This window comes from Choloepus didactylus, chromosome 24 (assembly GCF_015220235.1).
Source record: "Choloepus didactylus isolate mChoDid1 chromosome 24, mChoDid1.pri, whole genome shotgun sequence".
Taxonomy (NCBI): Eukaryota; Metazoa; Chordata; class Mammalia; order Pilosa; family Megalonychidae; genus Choloepus; species Choloepus didactylus.
Genome location: NC_051330.1, coordinates 5092080 through 5110303, shown reverse-complemented (window position 1 = coordinate 5110303; position 18224 = coordinate 5092080). Strand labels below are relative to the sequence as shown.

The 18224-nt window shown below is 35.9% G+C and overlaps 2 protein-coding genes across 2 annotated transcripts; one reads left to right on the top strand and one right to left on the bottom strand.

The window, feature by feature from the left end:
* Positions 1-1218: 1218 nt before the first annotated feature.
* On the top strand, positions 1219-2157 carry LOC119519822 (olfactory receptor 2M4-like). Its single transcript, XM_037817544.1, has one exon. The coding sequence runs from the start codon at positions 1222-1224 to the stop codon at positions 2155-2157; it is 936 nt and encodes a 311-aa protein (XP_037673472.1). The 5' UTR covers positions 1219-1221.
* Positions 2158-16391: 14234 nt separating this feature from the next.
* Positions 16392-17351, bottom strand: LOC119519820 (olfactory receptor 2T8-like). Its single transcript, XM_037817543.1, has one exon. The coding sequence runs from the start codon at positions 17328-17330 to the stop codon at positions 16392-16394; it is 939 nt and encodes a 312-aa protein (XP_037673471.1). The 5' UTR covers positions 17331-17351.
* Between the last annotated feature and the right edge of the window lie 873 nt (positions 17352-18224).

Genomic DNA, 18224 nt, shown 5'->3' with positions numbered 1-18224 from the left:
ATCTCATGACTTTACTCAAGCTCCCACGGACAGCTGCATGTATCTCCCCCACAGTCTCCATGTTTCCAGATTTAACCTTACAAATTCATCAGTTCCTTCAACACCTGAGAGAATCTCCTCAAATGCAAACATGTGTCACAGACATTCTGCAGCTCCATACCACAGCTTAAACCATTTCAATCCTCTTAGACATCTGCCTGACTAAATATTAACCTGGTTCATTTTTCCCAGTAACCCATGCCTCACACAAGTACAACCCCTTCTCTGGCTCTCATGAAAAGTGAGGGGCCAGGTACTTCCCACCATCACACCCCTATTCACTGGTAGGGAAGAGACTCCATCAGCTTGAAAATAGCACATAGCAGTGAAGCTTTTAAGGATCACAGAAGGATTTTCTTTTGTCCCTTAGATATTTATCATATTCAACTTATAAAATTTCATTGTGGCTGGAAGATTATTTTTTTCCAAAAAGTGACTTCTGCCCTTCCCACACATATTGGGAGAAGCAAAATTATTCTCAGAAGACAAAAGTTTGCCTTGTTTTTAAAGAAAAGATTGATACTAGTCTTTTGATTAGACAAGGTTCTCGGGCTTTTTCTGAAATGAAGAGTTAAACTCTTGAGTATAAACCTTTCTCTAAATAAAGTTGAATATGTGTCATGCCAAGGTGTACTGATCCCATAATGTCTTACACTGGGCTTGTGAAACACAAGCTGGAGAGTGGTGAGGTTTAGAGTGGAGAAACCATTGATCAATATTTCTATAGTTATTGAGGAGACCAGCAGTCTGGAGACATGCTAGGAAAAAAGGAGTAAAAGGTCAATAGGGAAATTCCAATAAGAGATTGCCATGAAATTTAGCAATTAATATGTATTATTTTTCTACTAAGTCCTCTACTGTCTGCAAAACTGTAGATAATCCAGTAAGCTATTATAAAATTCGGTTTTGTCTGTAAAACAGAAAGCACTGCTTGAGTTGGTCTCTGTGAAAGTCGGTTGATAGAAAAAACAGAAAAACAGAAGATCAATTCATATAATTCTTACTGTGACAAAACAGTTTGAAAGTGCAGACTGTTGAAAATGTCTCACATATGTGTCACGTGCACTGCCTAGTAGAGGGTCTTGCCCATGGTATGCATTCAAAAGCATTTTAGCATTTTCCTGAATTAATAAATGAGAATATGCTTTCTCTGGAACTTCCAGATAAGAAAACATAACCATCATGAGGTGGAGAAATCAGACCTTCAACTCTGAATTTGTTCTGCTGGGAATCTTTGATCACAGCCCCACCCACACCTTCCTCTTCTCGGTGGTCCTGGGCATCTTCACAGTGGCCTTCATGGGAAACACTGCCATGGTTCTCCTCATCTACCTGGACACCCAGCTCCACACCCCCATGTACTTCCTCCTCAGCCAACTGTCCCTCATGGACCTCATGCTCATCTGCACCACGGTACCCAGGATGGCCTTCAACTACTTGTCTGGCAAGAAATCCATCTCTCTGGCAGATTGTGGAGCCCAGATATTCTTTTATGTGACTCTGCTTGGGGCTGAATGTTTCCTGTTGGCTGTCATGGCTTATGACCGCTACGTGGCCATATGCCACCCTCTGCGATACACCACCCTCATGAATCAGAAGCTGTGTGCACTCATGATTGTTGCCTGCTGGATCCTGGGGTCTGTTGATGGCATCATTGTGCTGGCAGCTGCCTTGTCATTCTCTTACTGCAGATCTTTGGAAATTCATCACTTTTTCTGTGATGTTGCTGCCCTTCTACCTTTATCCTGCACAGACACCTCTTTCTTTGAAAGACTGCTTTTCATCTGCTGTGTGGTGATGCTAATCCTCCCAGTCTCCGTTATTATTGTTTCCTATTCCCATGTTCTTCGAGCTGTCCTCCGGATGGGCTCTGGAGAAAGCCGTGGGAAAGCCTTCACCACTTGCTCCTCCCATCTGGCTGTGGTTGGGCTCTACTATGGGGCTGCCATGTTCATGTACATGAGGCCAGCCTCGAACCACACCCCCGACCAGGACAAGACGGTGTCAGCCTTCTATGCCATCCTCACCCCCATGCTGAACCCCCTCATCTACAGCCTCCGAAACAAAGAGGTGTCCAGAGGCCTCAAGAAGCCACTGGGAAAAGGAAAGTTATGGTAACTCTATCAAACATCTTTTTATTGCTTGCCTGGTCAACACTCCGCCATGAAAACTGGAAATACTTCAAACATTCATTTTCTTTTTTGCCATACTTTTTTTCAAATTTAAAATTTGTTTATTTATCTCAGTGTTATAGAAACACCATGAATAAAGTGAGTTGTATCTAAACATTAGCATATATGAATTTTTTTATATTATTGGTTTTTAGCTGTGGGTGGTATCTGATATTAGAATGCTTGCCTTAAAACCAGGTTTAAGAATGAAATGTCTTTGCTGCATCCAGGAGTAAGGGTTGGAGTTGTTCCACAGTTTTTCATGAGATGTGTCTTTGTTTACTGATTACTTACCTGCCAGTACTTTTGTTCAGTTTTATCTCTCTTCACTCCTGATTACTGATTGTTTTATTCCTGACCCTTCTCAACTTAATTCCCAAGCATTTAGATGTGAGAATTTAAGTTTCAGCACATTTTTGCATCAGTGGAATGTTTTCCACAGTGGCTGTAGATTGTTCCCACCAATCTCATCTGGATTTTGGTTTGCATTTCAGTAATGACCAATGGTGTTGAACAAATTTTCATGTGTGTATTGTCCACTTGTGTCTATTTTGGAGAAACGAAAATCTTTTTTTGAGAAAGTTCTATTCAATTCATTTGGATTTGGTTGTATTTTAGTTATTGAGTTGTAAGAATTCTTTGTATACTATAGATACTAGATCCATATTAGATAAATTATTTACAAATATATTCTTGCATTCTGTGTGTGTTGTCTTCTCACTTTATTGATGGTGTCTTAAGAGTCTCAAATTTTGATGTAGTACAATGTATCCATTATTTTCTACTATTTCTTACATTTTTGATGTCATATCTGAGAAACCAGTGTCTAAACCAGTCACAAAAATTTACTTCTCTCTTTTCTTTTAAAGAGTTTTATAGTTTTAGCTCTCATATTCAGACCATTTTTCCATTTTGAGTTTATTTTTATGTATGGTATGAGATAGAGATCCAACTTCATTCTTATTTTTTACAATTTTATTTAGAAATGCTTTCACATTTACAGGATACTTACAAAAATAATACAAACTCCATATGGAGAATTCTAAAATCCCCTATACTCCCAGATATCCAGATCCACCAATTTTCACATTTTGTAACATTGGTCATATCATTTTCTCTATCCATACATCTATTAATCCATCTATCTATCTATCTATCTATCTATCTATCTATCTATCTATCATCTATCTATCAATATGTCTATCACCATCTGTCTGTATATCTATCTATTATCCATCCATTTTGAGTTCTTCTCTGTAGGTTGTGTACATCATGTTCTTTGAACACTTAATACTGGTGTATACATTTATTTCCTAAGAACAAGGATATTCACATATGAAACTGCCTTAAGTGCATTACCAAAATTAAGAAATTTAATATTGTTATAAAGCTTACAGTTTATATTCCAATTACTTTCAAATGTACCCATAACATCCTTTCTGAACGCTTTTCTCCCCTTGTTATATCCTACACTGGATCATGTATTGCATTTAATTGTCATTGTTTCTTTAGTTGCTCTTTCTTTTTATCTAATTGTGTGAACATATATACAATATAAATTTTCCCATTTCCACCACTCCACCACTCCCAAGTATACCATTCAGTGGGATTAATCACACCCACAATGCTGTGGTATCACCAACATCCATTACTAAATCTCTCCCTTTATCCCAAACAGAAATCCTATACCCATTTATGCATTAACTCCTCATTCCCCCTGACACCATCTCTGGGAAACCTGTAGTCTAACTTTTGTCTCTCTAAGCTTGCTTATTCTCTGATATTTTCTTTGTAGTTATTAGCATCACTAATCTATAACAATCACATTTGCTTTGATGTCAACTTAACTTCAATAGTATACACTAGGCTTCTGTAACATTCTGTCCCTACACCTTTATATAGTTCCTTTTCACAAATTACCTATTTATGTATTTTAAGTCAAAACCACTGATTTATCATTACATTTTATACATTTTCCTTTTACATCCTGTATCAAATAAAAGTTGAGTTACAAACCCAAAATACAGTAGCACTGGCATTTTTATTTACCCATGTTGTCTCTGTTACTGCAGATGTTTATTCATGTGGCCTCAGTCTATTGTCTATTTTCCTTTCCTTTCAACCTAAAGAACTCTCTTTAGTGTCTCTTGTAGGGCTGGTTTAGTATTGATGAGTTCCCAGAAATCTCTCCCTCATTTTTGAAAGACAGCTTTGCTAGATAAAGAATACTTGGTTGACAATTTCTTTTACTTTCAGCATTTTAAGTATACCATTCCACTGCTGTCTCACCTCCATGGTTTTTGATGAGAAATAAGCACTTAATCATACAGAGAGGCTCTACTGTAGATGAAACACTGCATCCCTCACGTGGCATTCAGAATTCTCTATCATTAACATTCAACAGTGCGATTATAGTAAGACTGCACTGTGGATCTATTTGAGTTTATCCTGTTTGGAGTTCATTTAGCTACTCGGATGTATGTATTCACATCTTTCATTAAATTTGGGAAGACTTCAGTCATTATTTCTTTGAATATACTCTGCCCCTTTATCTCTTTCTTCTTCTGGGAAGCCCACAATGGATATATATATGCTTGATAGTGTTGCACAGGTTCCTAAGTCTCTGTACATTTTTCTTCTTTCCTTCTTCTTTCTGTTCTCATACTGAATGATTTCAATTATCTTACCTTTAGTGATTATCTTCAAGTTCACTTATTCTTTCTTTTGCCATTGTGAATCTGCTGTTGAACTCCTTTAGGGAATTTTTAAAGGTTTGTTGGTCTTCAACTCTGTTTGGTTCCTTTTCATTATTTCCATGTCTCTATTCATATTGTCTTGGTGTTAACCTATCATTTTCCTGATATCCTTTATTTCTTTGTCCATGCTCCTCTTTAGTTCTTGGGACATATTTAGGACCCTTTTTCTGAAGTCTTTGTCCAAGATCTGTTCCTCTCATGGATGGATTCTAATGCTTTTATCTTCTCCTTTGTCTGGGCCATTGCTTCTTGTCTCTCTGTATGTTCTGTAGTATTTTGTTTAAACTAGGACATTTTGATATTTTAATGTATTATTGGAATTTAAGCTCTGGGGCATCTACTCCTTCAGCTTGTTAATCCAGCTAGTAATATGACAAAGATTTCTTTGAATGCTAGGAGCTAACAAAACAAAAAGGGAAAAATGATTATCCCTTTGCAGTCTTTACTTATTGACTTGTGAGTGTGCTTTCATTCAGAAATTATCCATAAAATGAGTTTATAGATCTTCTTGAGAACAAAGAGGAGGGGCCTCTCTGTTCTTTCCTGCACGTGGGTCTTGCCTTGGGCACATGTGAATGCCCTGGGAATTCCCCATTTATACAGATATGAATGTCTTCTCCTCCCTATGAAACAGTTTCTTCATAGTCACGGACACTACAGTTTGCAATCCTTTGTCTCAGACAGCCATGGCTTGACTGCTCTCCAGAGTTTTCTGTAATAAAGTGCTGTAAGCTGCCTTCAACAAGCAGGACAAGTTCCAGGATGGCAAGCCTGTGACCTCCAGGCCACGGTCACACAGATTTGGCCAGAGATACATGCTCCCAGTATCTGCGTGTATATACTGATCCCTCTAGGAACAGACCAGGGACGTGTGCTGGAAGCACAGACAGGTTCCTTGCTGAGCTGGGGAGGATAAGAGGGAGGGGCAAGGCAGGGCCCCATGAGGATCTACCATTTAAAGTTGCCCTTTCCTTGATTCAGCACTCATGCTATTACTGCAGCACTTTTTTGGAGCTTTGAGAAAGATGTTGCTGCCAATTCCTGCTTGTTCTTTAAAGCTCCTGTGGGGGAACAAAGCCCTGAATGTTCTTACTCTACTATCTTAAACAGGCAGTCTCCTAATTTTATTCTTTTGCATGTGAATACTTAGTTGTCCCAGGACCAATTGTTGAATACACTATTCCTTGCCCCTTCACATTGTCTTAGAACACATAAAAATTAGTAATATCTTAATATTCTTTCATCAACAGTAACTAATGTACCACACTAATACTATGGGTCAATAATAGGGGGTGGGGATAATTGGTATGGAGGAATTTGAGTTTTCTATTTTCTTTTTATTTTTTTATGGTGTAATGAAAATGTTCTAAAATTGATCACGAGGCTGTATGCACAACTATGTGATGATTTCATGAGCCAGTGATTGTATATTTCAGATGGCATGTATGGTGTGTGAATAGATCACAATAAAATTGCATTAAAAATAAAAAAAAATTAAATGAGCATAGAAATATGCATATTTTCTAGACTCTGAAATCGATTCTATTAGTTTCTGTATCTTTCCATATGCCAGTCCTTCACTACCTTGATAACCACAGATTTATAGTAAGTTTTGAAATAGGGAATGTTAGTCTTTCCTACTTTTTGGTCAACATTGTTTTAGCTTCCATCTTTTTAAGGATTGTTTTGGTAATTTTGTGTCCTTTTAATATCCATATGAATGTTCGGATCCACTTGTCAATTTCTGCAAAAAAGGCAGGGATTGGTTTGCATCTGTAGATCAATTTTAGAAGTATTTCCAGCTTAACAATATTAAGTTTTTCAGTTAATTACTTAAAGACATCTTACCTTTTTTTAGGTGTTCTTTAATTTCTTTCAGAAGTGTTTTGTCACTTTTGGTGTGTAAGACTTTTGGTATATTTATCAGTATATTACTCAATTTTTTTTGCTATGATAAAAGGAATTGTTTTCTTAATTTCATTTTCAAGTTGCTCATCATTAGTGTCAATATATTGCTTTTTCGCATGTTAATAATTGTCATTTGTTGACATGTTAATAATTATCATTTGTGTTTCACTCTTTCTCCTTTTCAAAACATATATATTTATAAACTTCTCTACTGGAGATTATTTTCTTCATGATTGCATAACACATTATTAACTCATCATTGCATACTTCCAAATCTATATTTTTACTGTTTGGTTCATGAAGTCACCTGACAGGCATTCCCCAGGTTAAAATTCCATGGGTTATTGGGATGGTTTCTTAACTTTTGCATAAATAGGGATATTCCTACAAAATGTTTGAAATGGAATTCTGGAAGAATTAAATGCATGTGGAAAGCTAAATAACTGGGCAAGCATTGGACATGCCATATTCCCTGAGAACTATGGTTGACTGGGTGTTTGAATGCACCGTGAGGTGCTGTGGGGACAAAAAAATAGTCTGCAGAGGCTTTATTGTAAGTGCTTCACTTCAAATTGAGGAGACTAAATTACATATTCCAGAAACAAGACAATGCATCATTGAGCACACACAAACATAATATATTTTAGTAATATAATATTAATCATCAAAAATTTCTAGAATACTTAAAATATTTTGCAACTGGTAGTTATTACTTCCAATATTGCCTCTAGAATGAACTGAGGAGAGAAATCTTTAAATATTTAAGAGACTTAATGATTCTTATTTATGCCAAAATTCTTAACACTACTTATAATTTGATAAATTAATATGAGCAATGCAGATTTTTAATTTGTTTTTATTTTTCATTAGGGAAGCTGTATTTTTAGAGGAAAATCATGCATAAAACACATGGTTGCCAGATACCAACCTATTATTAACTCCTTGCCTTAGTGTGATACATTTCTTACAATTGATGAAAGAATATAATTATATAGTTGTACTATAATTATATACAATTATATAATTGAATATAATTTATAATTGTACTGTTGGCTATAAGCCATGGTATACCTGAGGTTTCAATCTTTGTGTTGTACAGTCCTATGTTTTTAAAAATTTTTATTCCAGTAATGCATATACAACATAAAATTTTCCCTTTTAACCACATTCAAATATATAATTCACTGCAGTTAGTTACTGTCACCACTATCCATTTTCAAATCTTTTCCCTCACTCTGAACTCTGTATGTATAAGGTAAGCATTAACTCCCCATTTCCTACCCCCACTCAGCCCTGGGTTACATGTATTCTAGCTTCTGATCTATGAATTTGCTTATTATAGTTATTTCATATCAGTGAGATCATACAATATATTTCCTTTTGTGTCTGCCTTATTTCACTCAACATGATGTCTTCAAGGCTCATCCATGTTGTCACATGTATTAGAATGTCATTCCTTTTTATAGCTGAATAGCATTCCATTGTGTATATATAACATAATTTGTTAATTCATTCATCAATTCATGAGGCAATTGGGTTGCTTCAATATTTTGGCAAATGTAAATAATGCCACGATGAAAATCAGTATTTAAACATCTGCAGGAATACCTGCTTTCAAACCATTTTGGTATATACCTAGAAGTGGGATTACCAGGTCTTATAGTAATCCTATACTTAACTTTTTGAGGAACTTCCAAACTGTCTTCCAGAATGGCTGCACCAATTTAAATTCCCACCAACAATGAGTGAGTGTTCCTATTTCTCCTTATTCTCTCCAACACCTGTCATTTTCAGCTATTGGCATAGTAGTCATTTTAGTGGGTATGAAATACTATCTCATTGTAGTTTTGAACCACATTTCCCTGATGTCTAATGATGTTGAAATTCTTTTTATGTGATATCTTGTGTATCTTCTTGTGGCAAATGTCTATTCTTTTCCCCATTTTTAACATTGGGCTTTCTTTCTGATTTTGAGTGGTAGGATTCATTTTATATTCTGGGTATTAAACCCTTAATGCATGTATAGTTTCCAAATATTTTCTCCCATTCTGTGGGTAGGCTTTGTACTTTCATGATAGACTCTTTTTATGTACAAAAGTTTATTAATTATTTTTAATTTCAGTGAGGTCCTATTTATTTATTTCTTCTTTTGTTGTTTGTAATGTGGGTGTAAGTCTAAGAAACCATTGCCTAATAGAAGGTCCTGAAGATGCTTCCCTAAATTTTCTTCTAGGGATTTTATAGTTATGGTTATTATCTTTATGATTTTTAGATATTTTGTGCTGATTTCTGGATGTGGTCTGAAGTCGGGGGTCCTCTTTCATTCTTTTGCATATGCTCTCCAGTTTTCCTAGTCCCGCTTGTTGATGAGACTATTCTTTCCCAATTGAATAGACTTTGCATCCTTGTCAAAAATCAGTTGGCTATAGATTTGAAGGTTGAATTTTTGGATCCTTAATTAGGTATCATTGTTTATAAAACTGTGCTTCTTCTAGTACCATGCTGTTTTGTTTACTGTGACTTTGTAATAAGTTTTAAAATATGAAAGTGTGAGTACTTCAACTTCTTTCTTCATTTTCAAGATGACTTGTGTATTTTTGGCCCCTTACCCTTCCATATAAATTTGATGTTTGGATTTTCCATTTCTGCAGAAAAAAGTTCTTGGAATTTTGATTGGGATTCATTGAATCTGCACCATGTTTGGGGTAGAATTGGTATTTTAACAATATTTAGTCTTCCAATCCATTAACAAAGAATGACCTTTCATTTATTTTGGTCTTTAATTTGTTTTAGCAATGTTTTGTAGATTTCTACATACAATCCTTTATTTCTGGTTATATTTAGTCCTAGATATTTGATTCTTTTAATTATTTTTGTAAACGGAATTTTCCTTGACTTCTTCACATTGTTCATTACTTGTGTATAGAAACACTGCTACTATATTTTTGCATGTTGATCTTGTATACTCTCTCTTTGTTGAATTCATTTATTAGTTCCAGTAGCTTTTTGTGAATTTCATAGGATCATGTCACCTGCAAATATGGAAGATTTCACTTCTTCCTTTCAAATAGATTCCTTTTCTTTCCTTCTTTTGCTAAATTCCTGTAGCTAAACTTCCAGCACAATGTTGAATAACAGTGGAGTGGTAAGAGTGGGCATCCTTGTCTTTTTCCTGATCTTAGAGTTCTTATAAAGAAAGGGATGCTGTATTTTATCAAATGCCATTTCTACATCAATTGATATGATCATGTTTTTTTTCTTTGTTTGGTTAATGTGTTGATTTTCTTATAACTGATTTTCTTATGATGAACCTTCCTTGCACACCTGGGCTAAGCCACATTGGCCATGGTTTATAATTCTTTTAATGTGTTGTTTGCTTCAGTTTGCTAGTATTGTTGAAGATTTTTGCATTTATATTCATAAGGAATCTTGGTCTGTAGTTTTCTTTTCTTGTGGTGTCTTTATCTGTATTTGGTATGAAGGTAATGTTGGACTGATAGAATAAGTTAGGAATTGTTCCCTCCTGTTCAATTCTTTGGAAGAGTTTGAGTTTTCTTGGTGTTAATTCTTCTTGGAGTCTTTGGTACAACTCACCTGTGAAGCCTCTAGTCCTAGGCTTTACTTTTTGGGAGGTGTATGATGACTGATTCAATCCCTTTACCTGTAATTGGTGAGATCTTCTATTTCTTTTACAGTCAGTGTATTTTGTTCTTGTGTTTCTAGGAAATTGTACATGTCATCTAGGTAATCTAATTTGCTGGCATACAGTTGTTCATAGTATCTCTTACAGTCGCTTTTATTTCTGTAGGATTGGTAGTAATGCTCCTTTTCATTTCTGATATTTATTTGTTTATATCCTGTCTTTTTCCTTTGTCAGTCTAGCTAAAGGTTTATCAATGTTATTGATATTTTCAAAAAGTAAACTTTTTGTTTTGTTGATTCCTTCTATTTTATTTTTTATTGTCTATTTCATTGATCTCCATTCTAACCTTTGTCATCTCCTTTCTTTTGCTCACATTGGGTTATTTTGCTCTTTTTCCTGGTTTTCCAGTTTTGAGGTTAGGTCTTTGATTTGAGATCTTTCTTCTTTTTAATGTAGGCATTTATAGTTACAAATTTCCCTACTGGCATTTTCCTTGCTGCATTTGTTTTTATTTTCCTTCACCTCAAGGTAACTCCAAAGTTGTATTATGATTTCTTCTTTGAATGATTAAGTGTACACACTTTAATTTCCACATATTTGTGAATTTCCCATTTATCTCTATGTTATTTTCCATTTCTCTCTATGTTATTGATTTCAAGCTTCATTCCATTGTGGTCAGAGAAGATACATTTTATGATTTCAACATTTTTTAACTGTCCTGGAGAATGATCCATGTGCACTAAGGAAAGATTATGTACTCTGTTGTTGGGTGAAGTGTTCTATATATGCTTGCTAGGTCTGGTTGGTTTATAGTACCATTCAAGTCTTTTATTTCCTTATTGATCTTCTGTCTAGATGTCCTATTCATCACTGAAAGTTGTTAATTGAAGTACTTTACTGGTAATACAGAGTTATCTATTCCTCCCTTCAAATCTGTTAATGTTCAATTCATATATTTTGGGATTCTGCTGCTAGATGCATATATATTTATAATGGTTATGTTTTCTTGTTGAATTTACCTATTTAGGGTATATAATAACCTTATGTTCCCCTTACAGCATTTTTAAACTTGAAGTCTGTTTTAGCTGATGTTAGTCTAGCTTTCCCATCTCCCTTTGGGTGAGTACATGCGTAGTGTATTTTTTTTACATCTTTTCACTTTCAGCCTATGTATGTCTTTTAATTTATGGTGAATCTCTTGTGAACACCATATAGGTAAGTCATGATTTTTGATGCATTCTTCCACTATCTGCCTTTTGGTTGGAGAGATCAATTCAGTTACATTTAAAATATCTACTGATTATGTAGGACTTTCTTCTGCCATTTTGTTTTTTTTCTTTGTAAGTCATACAGTTTTTGAAACTTAATTCTAATATTAATGCCTACTTTCATATTTGTGTGATTTTTTTTGTAGTCTACCATATTGAGTCTCTTCTCATTTCATTCTGAATAAAGTTATAGGATTTGTTTGTGTTTACAATGGGGTTAAAATTTAACATCCTAAATCTATGGCAATCATATTTGATTTGAGACCTACTAAAGTTCAATAGCACATACATACACTTTTCCTATAACCCTCATCATCCCATATTTTTGTACTTGTGACAAAGTATTTCTTTGTAGGTTTTATGTCCAAAACCATGGATTTATTATTTTTTATGAATTTGCATTTTAGCCCCTGTGTGAGGTAAGAAGTGAAATTACCTATTAACATATACAATGAAATAGTCCTGGCATGTATATTTATATTGTTACTTTACCAGAGGTCTTTATTTCTTTATGTCACTTTGATTCACTAACTGGTGTCCTTTCTTTTCAGTCTAAAAAACTGCCCTCATTGTTGCTTACAGGGCACATCTAGTGGTAATGAACATCCTCATCTTTAGTGTTTATCTGGGAATGTTTTAATTTCTTCCTCATTTTTGAAAGAATGGCTTGCCAAATATAAAATTCTTGGTTGGCAATTGTTTTCTTTCAGCACTTTAAATATTTTGTACTATTGCCTTTTTGCCTTCATGGTTTCACATGAGAAATTGACACTTAATCTTATTGGGACTCCAAAATACATAATTCATTCCTTACTCTTGTAGCTTTCAGAGCTCTCTCCATGTCTTCTGTTGAAACCCTCTAGGGAATTTTTCATTTCAGTTATTGTGTTCCTCAGCTGCTGTATTTCTTTGTGGTTCCTATTGAGAGTCTTAAAGCTATTCCCACATTGCTCATTTCTTATATTCCTCATATCTGTTAGTTCTTTTGCCATGTTTTCATTTCATCTCTTTGAGCATTTTGAGGATAATTTCTTTAAAAGTCTTTGTTCAGTAAGTCCAAAGCCTGGTCCTCTTCTTTGATAGTTTCTGGGTTTTTATCTTGTTCATTTGGATGGGCCATTGTGCTGGCTTGGATGTATTATGTCCCCCAAAATGCCATTATCTTTGATGCAGTCTTGTGTGGGCAGGAAACGTATTGGTGTTGACTGGGTTGGAGACTTTTGATTGGATGTTTCTGTGGAGATGTGATCACTCATCTGTGGGTGAGATCTTTCATTGGATAGTTTCCATGGAGGTGTGGCCCTGCCCATTCAGCATGGGCCTTGATTAGTTTACTGGAGCACTATAGAAGCTCAGACAGAAGAAGCAAGCTTGCTACAGCCAAGAGGGACACGTTGAAGAAAGCACAGGAGCTGCAGATGAGAGACATTTTGAAGACAGCCTTTGAAAGCAGACTCTTGCTCTGGAGAAGCTAAGAGAGGACAAACACCCCAAGAGCAACTAAGAGTGACATTTTTGAGGAACTGCAGCCTAGAGAAGAACGTCCTGGGGGAAAGCCATTTTGAACCCAGAACTTTGGAGCAGACACCGGCCATGTGCTTTGCCAGCTAACAGAGGTTTTCCTGACACCATTGGCCATCCTCCAGTGAAGGTACACGATTGCTGATGTGTTACTTTGGACACTTTATGGCCTTAAGACTGCAACTGTGTAACCAAATAAACCCCCTTTATAAAAGCCAATCCATTTCTGGTGTTTTGCAATCTGACAGCATTGGCAAAACAGAACAGCCATCATTTCTTGTTTCTCTGTCTTGTGTTCTTTTTTTGCACACTATACTTTTTAATATTTTAAAGTGTTAATTTTGGGATTTAATCTCTTAGCTTTCTGATCCTTAAGTTTGCATCCTGCTTGTGATATGGAAGACTTTCTGAATGCCAGGAACAAATTGAAACAAACAAATCAAAGCAAGAATCACCTTTCTAAGTGTTTTACAAATTGGCACTGTTTTGGTTTGTTTTCTCCTTCAGAGCTGAGCTCACCTATCAAAAACAGACTAAGGCAAATGCAAAGTGCAGGGCCTCCTCTCTCTTACCTTAGCCTGATTGTAGTCTAGGATGCTGCTCCTTTTTCTAGAGTTGTCCTTGCTGGTGACCTTAGAAATTGCCCCCAGCCCCATTTACAGTTTACAGGTGTTTGGGTGACCACCCTCTCTACTTCCTTTGAAACAGACTTTCACCCCCTTTATCTACAAATAATTGACTTTAAGCCAAAGAGATCCCCTTTAATGTTGTGGGTGGCCCGGATCCAATAAATTGAAGGTGTAAAGTGAAAATACTGAGGTTTCCCAGAGAAGATGAAATTTTGCTGAAATAAAACAGCAGTAAATCCTGTTTGAGTTTCCAGTCTGCCTGCCCTGTGGACATCAGACCTGCCTTCCACAAAATTGCTGGTGACAATTTCTTAAATAAATGTTTTTCATATACATATGCTTGTATGGATGCATATACGTATGCATGTATATGTGTGTGTATATATATGTACGTACATATTTTTGTTCTGTTTCTGTGAAGAACCATGACTGACATGGATTTACATAAAAAGAGTAGTTTAAAAGAACAGAATCTTCAGGATGAGTTTTCTGAAATGATGTTGGTGCACATGGAATTGATTCTCTAACATTTAGTTTGAAGGTAACATTGAATCATGTATTAGTAAATAAGATACTGAAAGTGAATGAAATAATGTGGCAATAAAGTTGCAAAACCAACCCAAAAAGACTAACTACTACTCCTAATTAAATATTTATAAAAGTGAGGTCCTGATGACCATGTAGTTATTACCTTAGAAAAATTTTCAAACTAAATAGTATAATGAGATTAGCTGGTTGCCTCTAATTGTGATGGAGAATATTGTGAAATAACAGAAAGCTCTGGGCTTCAATTTCCCAGAACAAATCTGCATAAAGAAATGGGAGTTTCTATATCTCCCCTCAAATATACAATACTTACCGTAACCACAGAGCTTATTTTTCTGAAAACCAGCTTGGACTCAAATGCATGAGTGGCTGAATCACAGAAAAATGAGTTCTCAAAACTGCTGGTAAAGTAAGGGCATTGATTAAGAAGTAACAGTAATCTTGAAAATTTGAATTGGGATCTGAGGCAGATCCTAATTAGGCTGGGGCTTAGAACCACAAAATTCTGCTGAGGAATCAGTCCTTCCACCTTGCCTGATAAGGTTAAGCCTGCTGATTCTCGAAGAAACTGTAATAGCTTCCCTTGATGGAGATACCTTGCAAAATGGATGATTCTCTTCAGGAAATACCCTTCCACACATCTTGCTTCTACACCTGTAACTAGGCAAAATTACCAGCAGGTTCCAAAGGATGAGGTAACAAGTATAAGCCATAATGAAGTGTGCTACACTCCAAATGAAAGGCATGATTTTTCCAAAATTTTAGGCAAAAATGTAGGAATGTGTATGTGGGAATGAATATTAAGGTTATGAGATATAGCAGAAGTAACATAAACTCAACCAGGCCTAATTTAGTGTTAAAGTGAGATGCTTCTACATCCACTAGAATCCACGAAAATGAACAAGATTGACAAAACCCAGCATTACTGCCAATGTGGTGCGAATATAACTTACCAGCATTGCTAGTGGGAGTATAAAATTGCAAATCTTCTTTTAAAACACAGTTGATTGAAAAGGTAAGTGTAACTTTAATTAGAGAAAAAGAAACTATAATCATCAAAAGGAGACTAACAGTAGCTTTATTCATAAGAGCTCTACACTGAAAATGGCATATATGTCGATGAACAAAATAATGTAAAATCTACTGTGATATATCCATTTTGTGATCTATCCATACAGTGGAATGGTACCAATTAATAAAAAAGAAAAATAAATTATAAATGAAAAAATACAGAGTGTGCATACTTATAAATGATTATGTATATGTTGTGTACACATATCGAATTATATCTATGTATGTATATGTGCGTATTTGGAAGAAGTCAGAAACTATATATATAATGCTGAGTGAAGGAAGTTGGAAACACAAATTAAGTGCCCATTTACATAAAGTTATAGAATACAGTCTGCTAAAACATTTTGACAAAAATGATACCAGTAGTGTTAAATGTGGTTGTAATTTTAACATTGGTGGTGACAGAATTTGTGTCTCTTGAAAGCGGGTGTGAGCACATATACTTGTAAAAACTGGCAGAAGGTCTGCTTCAGATCTGAGAATTTTATTGTGCATAAGTTATACCTCCAATTTAAACTTGTCAGCAATGAATTTTCAATATTTGCTTAGTACTTATTATTTCCTTCTTTCACCAAATATTTACTGTGATATACACCATACAAATATATTACTAAGACTGTGATTCACAGATGTTTAACAAGACCCAATATGATTTGGCAATGACATCTTAGAAGTTGAACATGAGTATGGACATTCTTCCTCAGTTCAAATGAAACAGAAGAAAAATATGTGCCTATAAAAATGTTCTTAAATGTGAAAAAGTTTTACCTTCACCCAAGATTATCGCACACTACAATTTTAGATAGCCTTTAACATTGGGGTAAATCCACGTAATCCTAGTTACGATTTAAGGCAACACATTGACCCATGCACTTTGTGAAAGCTCCCTTCACATCACTGTTCCTCAGGCTGTAGATGAGGGGGTTCAGTGCAGGCGTGAATATCGTGTAGAAAGTTGACACAATCTTGTCGTGGTTAGCTGATGTGTATGATTTGGGTCTCATATAAATAAAAGTGGTAGCTCCATAAAAGAGTCCTACCACAGCCAAATGTGATGAGCAGGTGGCAAAAGCCTTCTTGCGGGCTTCTGTGGATCGCATGCGGAGAACGGCAGCTAGGATGAGACCATAGGAGGTCAGGATCAAGGAGATCGGGACCACAAGCATTAACACACAGCAGATGTACATGGCAGACTCAAAGACAGATGTGTCAGCACAAGCCAGGCGCACCAGCATGGGGGCCTCACAGAAGAAATGATCCATCTCATGTGATTTGCAGTATGGGAAGCTCAGGGCAGCAGCAGCCTGCATGAGCCCATCAGCTGCTCCCAGAAGCCAAGACCCCAAAATCATTCTCAGGCACACCTGCCAGCTCATGAGGATGGGATATCGCAGTGGGTGACATACAGCCACATAGCGGTCATAGGACATGGCTGCCAGGAGAAAGCACTCTCCACCACCCAGGGTGAGGAAGAGGAAGATCTGCAGCCCACAGCCAGCAAGGGAGATGAACTTCACTCCAGTCAGGTAGTCGGCTGCCATTTTGGGCACAATGGTGAAAACCAGTATGATGTCCATGAGGGAGAGCTGGCTCAGTAGAAAGTACATGGGTTTGTGCAGGCGGTGGTCCCAGTGGATCAGAAAGAGCATGAGGGCATTGACCATCAGGGAGATGAAGACAACTGCCAGCATCATCACAAAGAGGAAGAAGTGGGCTTCTGTATGGTTAAAGAGTCCTAGAAGAATGAAATCTGAGGTATGGTTTCTGTTTTCCATGATCTCAAACAGGAGCAACACTGCAAATGGAAAAATAATTCAGAGTGGTTAAGCAGAGAAAAGTTGTGGTCCGGAATGGGAGTTATTGCTTTATGTATATAATTTTGATGTGGGGTGATGAAAACCTTTTGATAGTTGACGGTGCTGAAGGTGGCACAATATAATAAATGTAATTAATGTCACTGACTTGTGTTCTTGGCTGTGGTTATAATGTGCCATTTTGTATTGTATACCTGCAATCTAAGTAAAAATTAATAAATAAAAGAAAAGAGAATTTTCATCCTTCAAAATGTTTCATTTGAAATATCATGTCCAAGTTAGAAGAGTGAATATGACAATACCTATATCAAATTCTTCATTTGCCATATGTACTAGCTATAATAATACAAGACAAAATAGATTGTCAAAAACTGCTGCAAGAGGTAAAGTAGGACTCTGTATGTTAATGAAAGGCACAATCCACCAAAAGACATAACAATTATAAATATGTATTCATGTTATCACAGAGCCCCAAATAAAGGAAGCATTCCTTGACCAAACTAAAAGGGAAAAATAGACAGTTTGACAATTGTAGTTGTAGATTTCAGTGCAATCATTTTCAGTAACAAACAGAACATTTTGACATAGGATCAATATGGAAACAGAGGATTGACGAATGTATAAATGAAATACACCCAACAGACATATAGTCCAAACATGACAAGAGTAAAATAAATTTCCTTCTCAAGTCTGCATGAGTCATTCTAAGGGGTGGACCACTTGTTAGTTCACAAAAGACAGCTTATAAATTAAAAAAATTGACATTATATGAACACTTTCTATAAACTAAATGGAATAAAACTAAAGGTCAATAAGAAAAAGAAAACTGGAAAATTCACAAATATGTGGCAATTA